This window comes from Natrix helvetica (assembly GCF_964273705.1).
Source record: "Natrix helvetica genome assembly, chromosome: 4".
In the NCBI taxonomy this organism is placed as follows: Eukaryota; Metazoa; Chordata; class Lepidosauria; order Squamata; family Natricidae; genus Natrix; species Natrix helvetica.
Window position 1 is genome coordinate 156,380,451 of NC_138550.1, and position 12,056 is coordinate 156,392,506.

Below are 12,056 nucleotides of genomic sequence, written 5' to 3' on the forward strand. Positions count from 1 at the left end.
TGGAAGCTGCTACTGGTGCTTGCAGATGTGTTTGACCTTTGTCCTGATCTAGTATGAGGATGCAGAGACAGGACACAGCCACTTCCAAAGCCTTACAAACAGCACTTCTAATTTAATGATTTGGAAAAAAATGTATCTCCTGCAGTTATAAAGTACATCTTAGAATTACATAGAATTTTCTCAGGTTATGTTCAAACTATCAAAGCAAAAGCAATATTGGTACCGCCACAATAATGACTTACTCCTTTTCTACCATTGAACACCCCAAGGTCTGCCATCATTCGTCTACGGCGCATCTTCTTCATATCGTCCATTTTTTGTAGTACAGCTTCTGCAGTACTGACAAAGCAAGCAACATATAATGAAACAAAATGTTAACGAAGAATCGGTTAAACAAAGAATGCCACAATATTCAGTTCATAGAAAGCTAGAAGTATTAATAAATGCAGGTCCAATCCTGTGTATACCAACAGACAAGCAATAATGTTCCTACTTGTTTGTTCCTTTTTTCATTTGCATGTTGCCCATTCCAGAAAGTTTGCCCTTTTCCTTACTCTCGGAGCTCCTTCTATCATTAAAAAAAAAATCAAGAAAAAAAAAACTAAGAAAAAAAACCACCAAATGCAAAATTTTCTACCATTTTGGAGTGAAAAAAGAAAAACTAAAATTGTAATGTAGGTGTATGAAATATTTTCCAAAAGAGGTATATTTGGAATTTTGAGAGTATGTGGTAGGTACTCTGAGAAAATGATTATCAGGCTGGTATAGTTAGTCATAAAGCACGCTTTTGCCATTAAATAAATAATGTGGATCTGCAAAACTCAAAGACATTCTAAAACCACTTTCCAGATATCTCCAACTAATTCCTAGTCAGAGAACTTAGTTCAAAAAAGTGCTGAACTTCTCCCAGAAAAATATAATCAGTGGGCAATGGGGGAATATTCCATGCTCAAATTAGTAAAGCAGCTATTGGTTTTTGCTATGTAGCATTCCAATATCCTCTTGATTTTTATTTTATTAGCTTATTTAAGATAGATGGTGTAAGGATATACATCAAACATCTTGTAAAAAAACCAATTTCAGTAGGAACCACACTACAGGTAGTCCTAGACTTAAGACTGTAAGTAAGCCCAAAATTTGTTTCTAAGTGAGTTAAGTGAATTTTGCCCCATTTTTATGACTATGCCACAATTATTAAGTGAATCACTGCAGCTGTTAGGTTAGTCACACAGTTGGTTAAGTGAATCTGGCTTCACCATTGCCTTTGCTTGTCAGAAGGTTGCAAAAAAGGATCACATGATCTCAAGATTCTGTAACCATCATAAATATGAAGCAATTCTCAAATACCTGAATTTTGGTCACATGATCATGGGGATATGCTGCAATGGTCACAAGTATGAAAAACGATGTCACTTTTTTTCAATGTAACTGTCAGTCACTAAATGAACTGTTATTAAGTCGAAGACTACCTGCATTTAGTTCTTAAAAGTATCTGTTTAAGAAGCAAAGAACTGCCCCTGGGGACAGAGCTCTGCCCCTACACAAGATATGACCCTATTTAATTTATGGTCTTCCAAATGCTTGCCACTTCCAATATACAAAAAGGAAGAGCCATTAATCAACTGGAGCTTCCTATTTTTTATAGAAGGAATAAATTATGGAGGAAATAAAAAGATAAAACCTTACTTTGTAATTAGTCTGTCAAACAGTACCGACTGGTTCATAGTACTATAGCGACTTCGTCTAATTCTGCAACTACGACGGACTTCAACATCCCCATTTTCTTCTGCAGCATGTTCTTCAGGCTTCCCATCTACTCCTTTCTTCAGAGATCTGGTAACGGGAACTACAGCTCCTAAAGTAAAATGAAGAATTTTCCTTTGCTGCACTTCAGTTTGTTTGCTAAATTAAGGATCGTGTCAATTAAATTTTTCTTCACTTTCAATCTTTATGTTGAGATTGAATCTTTTTAAAATTGTTTTTATGTCTTCAAGGATAGTTCCCCAGAATATCTGAATTGCCTGTAAATTTGACAAGCATCCTTCACCAACAAATCTCATCCCTATAATAAATTAGTAACATTTGTTTAAAAGTAACTTTGTCAATGGAAACAAAAATACTTAGTTATTTATCACAATAATGAAGTAACTTTGTACCAATTTCATTGTATTTAAGTACAATGACAATAAAGATTATACTTATATAAAATACATTTCTTTTCCAGTGTCTTTTTTTCTACTGCACACTTCTTCTTTTTTTTTACTTTTATTTCAAATTTATAAACCGCTCCCTCTCCCCGAAGGGACTTCTACCTAACCTTTCACAAAGCTGACTTATCCTGATTGCAAAAACAAACAAAAAAATTGAATGACATAGCACAAGGCATTAAAAGTTGCCATAGTGATAGGAAATCAGAAAATGTTAGGAGCTTGATACTATGTGAATGGAAGTACAGGTAGAAATAGAAATACATTCCACCCTTATGATTTTTGAATCTATTTTTCAGTTTCAGCTGCACATCTTCACATGACCTGTTTCCATTCCACAGTATTAATTATCCCTCCTACTTTGGCCATTTGCTCTGAAGCTTCTCTGAAATATCTTAATTCCTTTTCAGAAACTTGTTTGCATAATTACTATTGAATTAACATATTCTAAACTTCTAAGGCAGTATTTCTTGAACTTTTTGCTTAAATTTTGTGCCTTCCTGCTTTTAAAAACTAGAGAGAATCCCCCAAAAACTTTTGCTTGTATGGATTATATTTATGGATATCTATCACATTAAATATTAAAATGCATCCATTTGTATGTGTATTTACTGAACCATAAAAATTTATCAAAAATTAACAGTGTTCTTTATTTAAAAAACACTTTTATTATCAAATAAAAATGAGAAGTTACATTGTTTTAAAATTTTGCAAATAACTTCAATACTTGGCAATTAATTTTGAAATTTGAATCTCTTTGATAGTGTGAAGGGGTTCTTTGACCAAACTAAGAAATACTCTTCTAAGGTATAAACTTTGATACAAGAGGCTGAAAATAATACATAGTAAGATATTTGAGAGGACAAAAAAGAAAAACATTCAGCCTGTCACCCAAAAATATGAATAGCATGTAGATTGATTATTAACCAATATACTGATAAATTTTGGCCCAAGCAAATCCCAAGAGGTTTTGGCTGATTTCCAGATTTCAGATGAAACAACATCCAGCTGAGAAAGGAGAGACAAGGTTGAAGTATAAATGTTCCTTGTCTCCCCTCTGTAGTGCTGGGGGGCATCTCCTTTTCCCCACTTTCAACCACTGCTATCACACCATGTCTCCAATCTTTCTGGAGGCTTCCTTTCCTCTCTCCTTTGCTACCCAACTTCTGGAAAAATCAGCCGTTATATTTCATTGAAACTAAAATACTGGAAATGTACATTTCCACCCCAGTTTGAACATGGTTCAGCTGAAATAGAATGTTTTGCATATTTCAAACCTCAAGCCACCAAGGCCACCTTTGTAAAAGCAAACCCAAGGATGTTTTGTATAAACAACAATTATCTGAACTAGAAATTTCAGTCAATATATTTGAGCCTCTGCAGCCTATCCATAACCAATAGAATATATATTTTACTAGACTTACCTTCTTCACCATCTTCATTCTTTCCACCCGCCTGCATTCTAGCCAGTTGTCTGCATAGAAGCAAAGATATCAAGTTTTTATCAGCTTGACGTTCAATTAATAGTTTTTATTTAGGTCAGTATTAGAATAAGATTTAGTATCAGAAGAATTAAGTGGACTTAAAAGTGGTTTGTGCTGTTTCAGTTTCTATATACTTCCTTACTTATGATTATTCCATTTTTTTAATTGCTTTGTTACCTTGCCTCTACTATATATATTTTTTTTAATTCTTTTTTTTCAGAGTCTTTTGGTTTTGTTCAAAAACAAAAAACACCTTGCTAAAAATTGGTTATGTAGTTTTAATTTTCACTGAATTACAGCTGTATTGCAGAACATCGACTTCCAATTTGAAAAAAGAAAGAAAGAAATGCAGCTCCTGGCTGGTTTTTCAAAGAATACAATAAAATTAAAATGTTCTAACTATTGTAGAAGATAAAATATGAATTAACATTTTAATTTGCTAGTCTTCCAAACACCCTTTAAAAACATTTGTGCTTTTCTTAGTTCTAATAAACACCTGTTGGTATATACTCTTTTTTATTTATTTTTTATTTCTGTAAGCTTTTCTTAGAAAATAAGGTGTTTAATCAGAAAAGTATTTCCAAGTCCTATAACACTGCTATGCTCTAAAGGATCCAAGCACAACATAATTTTACCAAGTGATCTGTAAAAGAAAAAAAAATACCTTGTAAAGTGTTTCCTGTTAATCTCATTTTCACTCAGTGTTGACAACTTTTTGTCAAAGCTAGGGCTTGAATAATGCGGATTATTTTTCCTCATAGATCTTAAGGTGTGCTGCCTTGTAAAATGCCCACGTTCTTTGTCTGAAGAGAACTCCTGAAGCAGTATAATAAGAATAATTAAGAATGCATAGTTAATTATGTTCTAACTCTGATGTGTAACAACTTTCTTTTAATTTGAAATATTTATGCACCTTAATTCTGATTTAATACTTCTGTAAGTTATTAAAACAAAGTAGATAGCAGAAGTGATTCATCAAATGATCATGTCTTAAGCTGCTTTTGTCTTTAAAAGACAAAAACAAAATTAGGTTGTATATATACATTCACAACTCCAACTAATATATCTCTGGTATTTCCATAAGTATTCTTATAAAAATTATCCAAAAATTCATTAAATAAAAAGATAATTTATGTTCCGCGGAATATGGAATCACTCACCAAGAATTCCATTTATGCATAGTTTATCACCATTATACCGTTCTTATTGCATCTGACAACCAACCTTTTATTTATGCATTTATTTATGCAACTTGCATTTCATCTAAGTGACAATGGATGGCTCAGAACAGATAAAAATGATTCATTAAAAGCAAGTTTGGTAATCAATGTAGAACCTTCAATTCCATATTCTTGTAAAACGTTTGTTAGCCCGCCATCACATGAATGTAACACATTATCTGAGAATATGACAACTTATTTTATATTTGTAATTCACTTTTGTATTTGAATACAAAATACATATACATATGTACGTATGTACATACATACATACATACATACATACATACATAAATCCAGCGGTTCTCAAATAGTGGGGCACGCCCCCCTGGGGAGGCGCGAGGCTCCGTAAAGGGGGGCGCGAAGGCTCCCTTTCCATCTGGGTGCAACGGCGGCGAAGGCGTGGGCGAGGCATAATATATGCCGCCTGGAAGTGGCAGCACTTCGGACTGTGGATTTTCATTGGAGCCGCGGGCTGGAGCTGTGCAAGAAGCCTGCTCGGGCGGGGGTGGGAGGGAGGGAAGCATGGGACCGCCCGTCTTCGCCACCGCGTAGCTCGCCTCCCCGCTAGCAGCTCCACCGCCAGCATTCCGTCTGGAAGCTCCACCGCAACAGCCGCTGTTGGGGAAGGGACAAAGGGGCGGCGGTCGCCCGATCTTGCCACCGCCACCCCTTCGCCCCTGGTAACGGCGACTGTTGTGCTGCTGCTTCCAGCTGGGATGCTGGAGGAGCTGCTGGCAGGGAGGGAGGGAAGAAGGGCAGAAGGGAGGTGGAAGGAAGGAAAGAAAAGCAGACACGCCGGAGGGAAAGAGGAAAGAAGGCAAGCAGGCAGGAAGGAGGCAGAAGGAAGGAGGGAAGAATGGAACTGGAAGGGAGGCAGGGAAGGAGGGAGGGAGAAAGGAAGGATAGGAGGATAGGGAAAGAGGAAAGAAGGCAGGCAGGCAGAAGGGAGGGAGGTGCAAGGAAGGAAGAAAGCATAGATAAGCAGGAGGGAAAGAAGGCAGGCAGGCAGGAGGAAAGAGGGAACTGGAAGGGAGGCAGGGAAGGAGGGAGGGAGAAAGGAAGGATAGGAGGATAGGGAAAGAGGAAAGAAGGCAGGCAGGCAGAAGGGAGGGAGGTGCAAGGAAGGAAGGAAGCATAGATAAGCAGGAGGGAAAGAAGGCAGGCAGGCAGGGGGAAAGAGGAAGGAGGGAACTGGAAGGGAGGCAGGAAGGAAGGGAAGGAGGAAGGGAGGGTGGAAGGAAGGATAGACAAGTAAGAGGGAAAGAGGAAAGAAAGCATGTGACTACGGTGGGAGACGAGGAAAGACCGGTGTGCTATGTTATGCAGAGGTGTACTTATAACAATTTTATAGACAAATGATACTATTTACAGTCGCGCGGGGGGGGGGGGGCGCGAAATATTTTCTTCTTCCTAGGGGGGGCATGACAGAAAATAATTGAGAAGCACTGCATTAATCTATCATTCTGACACTACATTTCATAAACATACAGGTAGTTCTAAAATTATGATCATTCATTCAGCGACGACTCAAGTTATAGAGCCGTAGTTTCCAAAAGCTCATGAGAAGGTTGCATGTCATTCGAACAAGCCTTCACACAATTTTGGTGAACAGCCTCTGGAAAAATGACCAGCATAGCCAGCAGCTGCCTCATGAACAGCTGGGCAGGGCATGCGTTGTCAGCAGAAGCAATAAGACAGCTAGGATCAGTTTGGGCTGCAGCTGTACCAAAGCCAATAAGCACAGGGCAGCAAGACCAGCAGAGGAAGGAGGCCAAATTAGGGCAGCGATGGCGAACCTTTTTTGGCTCACGTGCCACAAGTGGGGGGAGCGCAGGGGGGTGGTGTGCGGGCGTGCCGCACCCATAATGCAATGCGCGACCCCCCCATGCGCATGCGCGCACAACCCCCCCCCTTTTTACATGCTTTTTTCGCTTTGGAGCCTCTGGAGCCTGGGGAGGGCGAAAAGAGTCCGCCCCCCCCCCGAGGCTTCAGGGACCATCCGGAGGCTTCCCTGAAGCCTTCGGAGCACTCAAAAGGATCCTCCGAGCAAACCGGAAGTGACTTCCAGGTTGCTCGGAGGGTCGTTTAAGTGCTCCGAAGGCGTCAGGGAAGCCTCCGGACGGTCCCTGAAGCCTTCGGAACGCTTAAAACCACCCTCCGAGCAAACCGGAAGTCACCTCCGGTTTGCTCGGAGGGTGGTTTTAAGCATTCCGAAGGCTTCAGGGAAGCCTCCAGACGGTTGCTGAAGCTTCCGGAGGCCCTCTGGGAGGGCGGGGGAGGCTCTTTTCGCCCTCCCCAGGCTCCTATAAAGCCTCTGGAGCCTAGGGAGGGCGAAAAATGGCTTTTAAAAAGGTGAACTCAGCTGGCCAGCGCGCGCATGTGCGCTGGCCAGCTGACAGGGCAGTGCCTCGCGTGCCATCACTGGATTAGCGGGTGGGGGAAGAGAGGCAGGTGGGGGAGTTAAAGAATAGATAATCCCTTACTTTACCAAGACTTAGAGATGGGAAAGACCAAGGGAATAGTTTGGATCAGTTTGAGCCCTTGACTAATGACCAGTGTGATTCAGTTTACAAGTAGTCCACTAAAGTAATTCCTTTAGTGACCATACAATGGCACTGAAAAAAGTGATTTATGACCGTTTTTCACACTGATGACCTTTGCAACATCCCCGTGGTCACATGATTTACATTCGGATGCTTGACAATTGGTTCATATTTATGACGGTTGCAATGTCCCAGGCTCATATGATTATTTTTTGAGACCTTCTGACAAGCAAAATCAATATCAAAACAGATTCATTTAAACCACCGTTACTAATTTAACATCTGCAGTGACTCACTTAACAAATGTGGCAATAAAAGTTGTAAAATGGGGGAAAACTCGCTCAATAAATTTATCACTTAGCAATATAAATTCTGGGATGAATTGTGGTCGTAAATCGAGGATTACCTATAGTCAATAGGACTGTTGTGTAGTTTGCTGCCACAGCCCTTAGCAAGGGAAATTCCAGTCCCAATTGCCATTGTAACTCAAGGATTACCTGTATAGTTGAGTAACATATTTTCACTGCATTTAACATTTTTCTCCTGAAAGAAACCCAACTCATACATAGCCAATATAGAAGGCAAATTAATTTTTTGCCTTTTTGACACTTGTCCCTTGCAACAGACTAGAGCATCCACTTTGTTTCTACCAGCATTGACACATCTTGAAATCTTTCTATTCATGCTACCATAGTGGAAATGTTCACTTAGCTCCGTTTCACTTTGTAGAAAAAGAGAAGTTATTAGCTTTTCAATTAATGATAATGAGCTTTAACATCCTTTTCCCCAATTCACGTAAATATGGTGCAATGCAATAATTCAGTGTGTTGTCAGCTGACAGATTAACTGTAACAATACACTGGAAAACTAGTCAGCAGTATTTAAAAATGTGAGAAATGCCAATTTAAAAGAAAAAAGGTAAAACAGCAGAAAAGATACTTCAACTCTATTTACCGTGTAAGACGCAAAGGAGTATAAAACGCAGCAAGGTTTTGAACAGAAAAATTTTAAGAAAAGTTTTTGCACTCTGCAAACCTCCCAAAAACGGCCCGTTTTTCACGAAAACAGGCCCATTTTTTAAAAGGGCATGACTAGCCCTTAGGAGGCTTGTAGAGTGCTGCTGCGGGGTGGGGGCAAAAATAAGCAAAAAACCAGGCCATTTTTCATTTTTTAAAAAGGGAATGTATAGCCTTTAGAAAGCGTATAGTGCTGCTGGGGGCTGGGCAAAAAACGGGCCGTTTTCCACTCATTTCTGCCCTCCCCAGCCCTCAGGAGCTCTCTGAAAACCTTCTAAAAGCTATGCACGGCCATTTTGGTGAAGGGGAGGAGTTTCGGGAGGCAAAAAATGCTGTATTCAGTGTATAAGACGCACCCAGATTTTTAGCCTCTTTTTTGAGGGAAAAAGATGCTTCTTATACTCCAAAAAATACAGTACATTTTGATGAAAAACTGCTGTATTCAGATTTAATATCCATTATTTAGATATATCAGCAAACTAATTATCCAGAAAATATATCTATTAAAGTTGAATAAGCTCAAAAAAATTATTTAAATAGTATCTCTGTATACTATCTTTATGTACTTATATTTTCAGTAACATTTATGAGTATAATTTATGGTAGCTTCTCTGATACATTGTATTCAAATATGCTTGACCACTTTTACCTTTTATAAATTACAGAAACTGCTTAAATTACTTTTTTTTAAAGAACTAGAAGAATCTGCATGAATATGTATTTCTAGAATATTGTCAACTGAAGAATTAAAATTTGGATTAAAATTTGATTAATAAAATTTCCCATATCAAATGACATGTTTAGTTTCTGTTGCATTTAACAATTATACTTTTTCATAATTACAAATTATTTTTTACTCAAAGTAGTCCTTAAGTAGAGCATGTTTTATAAAATATATTTCTTACTACAATCTTTTCTAGAGTATGATTTACAGTAGTACTACACAATGTCTCTTCAGTCCTGCTACTCAGAACAAGAATTTGTAGATTACTCGGTTTCTGAAATAATCACTCCCTAGAGGCAGATAGCAGACTGGGACATATACTTGAATAACTTTAGAAATAAAATACAAGTTGGAATATTCTCAAAAATAGAAATGTGTATTAAAAATTTCAAAAATTAACATCTAATTGTATGAGCAGTATTTTTTAAAATTAGTTTCCCAATTATGTTGTGCTTAATTTTAAATGTACCATTGCATATACATTACTGTTTAAATCTGTTCATGAGCTTTTTCAAAATTTCACACATGCAAGACATTGCAAATTTCTAATTAACTTTATTTAACACCATCATACTATAAGTTGCTGAAAATAAAAACCTTTAATCACACTGCTTTAAGATGAATTCATTTTTCCTAGATGTATAATTTGATTTTCTGTCATATAATTTATTACTTGTTAGTATTTAATGTTTTAACATCAAACTCCATAGCAGATACTATGGAGTAAATATAGAAAATATAGATATATATTTTGGCACTCTGAAAACCATGTAACCTTGTGTTGCTAGGATGTTTAACCTAAAAGCAACCTAAAAAGTTTATTATAAAATTGTAGAGATCAGAAATTAACCTCTCTTCTTCAGAGATTAAAAATATGAGTCTATTTTACTACTTCCATGAATTGATATGTAGCTTTATGCATGAGGAGAAGTGGATGGGTGACAGTTCTTAATAGCTGTAAAATAAAATTAAATGTTAAGGGTGTTATTCCTGTGGGATGTTTTATAAGCCAATGTATCAAATTCTATTATATGCAATTACCCATCACAATAAAATTAGTTGAAATAATTGGCTGCTGTAATTTTTGGCTAATCAAATTATGTTGGCTGCTGTTTAGCACTTCTTGATAAAAACATTCTTGTTTTAATTATTATCACATGTTCCCTGATGGAACAATAAAGTTCTAAACATACCAATTCAGTCCATAGACTAAGGCTATATCTCTTTGTTAGGTAAACAAGATGTGTGTACCCAATAAAACCCAAATTTGCATGACTAAAGGCTCTTTAGTGATTCATGCAATCATGTAAATTGAAACAACTGCAGCTCAATTGCAGCTTGGAGGCACATTAACCCCCAACCCCTTTTCAAATCTATATTCTTAATGAAAAATTCTTCAGATAAGGAAGTTACAATCCAGTACTTCTGTAGCCTAACAAATATTGGATCCCTTGTCTTTCTTTTTTATATCCAGCAGTAGTATTTTGTTTAAAACAAAACCGAATCAAAAAAGTTTAGAGATTTAATCACCACTCCAGCTATTACCCAAGTTGGAAGAGTATAGGAGCGGATGAATAGCTACAAAAATAATGTCAGCAACAGAAAAGTTAGTAAAAGTTCTAACCAAACAATGCCAGCAAATCTGGAGAACACCACAATGGTTAACAATTTGGAAGGTCAGCTATAAAGAGTAAGAAAAAAGACCTTGATGGAAATATTAAACATTATCTATGCAAAGGGGGCTGAACCACTTTTTTAAGTGCAGAGAAACGAGATAATATTCAGAACCAATTCAAGCAGATGCCTCCCTGATTCAACCTAATATAAGAAGTTGGATAGCACAATTAGACCTGCAGAATTCTGTTAGAATAGAATAGAATTCTTTATTAGCTAAGTGTGATTGGACACACAAGGAATTTGTCTTTATATGTCTCAGTGTACATAAAAAGACAAGACACATTCCTCAAGAATCATAAGGTATAACACTTAATGATAGTCATAGGGTACAAATAAGCAATCATGAAACAATACCAATAGTAAGGATACAAGCAACAAAGTTACAGTCCTGCAGTCATAAGTGGGAGAAAATGGGTGATAGGAACTAATAGTAATAGTAATTATTTGTTTAGCAGTAACCCAGTAATGGTGTTGGGGGGCTATTACAGTCTATGTCAATGGAGACTTTCCAGAACTGGTCTATCTGGGAAGAGGCTGACATCACCACACCAATCAATATCCATCCCCACCTCTCCAAAGCCATAAATGCAGGTTACAAGTACAATATCCTTAATTCCACAAGCTATAGCAAAAAAATGCTTAGGGCCACCAAACTGCTGATGAGATGAAACTGGAAAAGGAAGATGCCAGATGTTCAACCAGATGTTAGAAAAGGCTTTGTGGCAATGGAGAAAGCCCCAAAATACCCAAATTAAGTCACTCTGAGCTTATACAAATGCCTCCAATTGTACTGATCACATTAAACCAGAGGCCTTCAAACTTGGCAACTTGAAGACATGTGGACTTCAACTCCCAGAATTCTCCAGCCAGCTGGCTGGAGAATTCTGGGAGTTGAAGTCCACAAGTCTTCAAGTTGCCAAGTTTAAAGACCTCTGCGTTAAACTATGGAAAGTGCTCAGGAAAATGGAAATTCATTCCAATTATCCTCATGGGAACCCATCTACAGATCAGAAGATGGACAAACCGACTGGCACCAGATTGGCTAAGAGTGAGACTAAGCTATATTCTTTTTGTTTATATAACCATTTTTGTATCCAATAACTCCACCGCAGGATTGTCGTCATCCCCCGGCCTGTATTTTGAACCCCGCGCTCGTTCCTGTTATGTTCTACTCCCTTCTCC

At 37.8% G+C, this 12,056-nt stretch overlaps 1 protein-coding gene across 2 annotated transcripts in view; it reads right to left on the reverse strand.

The window, feature by feature from the left end:
* The window catches only part of ATAD2 (ATPase family AAA domain containing 2), a 39,342-nt gene that overhangs the window by 25,656 nt on the left and 1,630 nt on the right, over positions 1 to 12,056 (reverse strand). For both annotated transcript variants that reach the window (XM_081951204.1, XM_081951203.1), the window contains exons 2-5: positions 4,356 to 4,507; positions 3,632 to 3,681; positions 1,687 to 1,855; positions 243 to 339 (exon numbers count right to left, since the gene is read on the reverse strand). In XM_081951204.1, coding sequence (XP_081807330.1) covers positions 243 to 339; positions 1,687 to 1,855; positions 3,632 to 3,681; positions 4,356 to 4,450 — 411 coding nt within the window. In that variant the 5' untranslated portion in view covers positions 4,451 to 4,507. The remainder of the gene's footprint in view (positions 1 to 242; positions 340 to 1,686; positions 1,856 to 3,631; positions 3,682 to 4,355; positions 4,508 to 12,056) is intronic.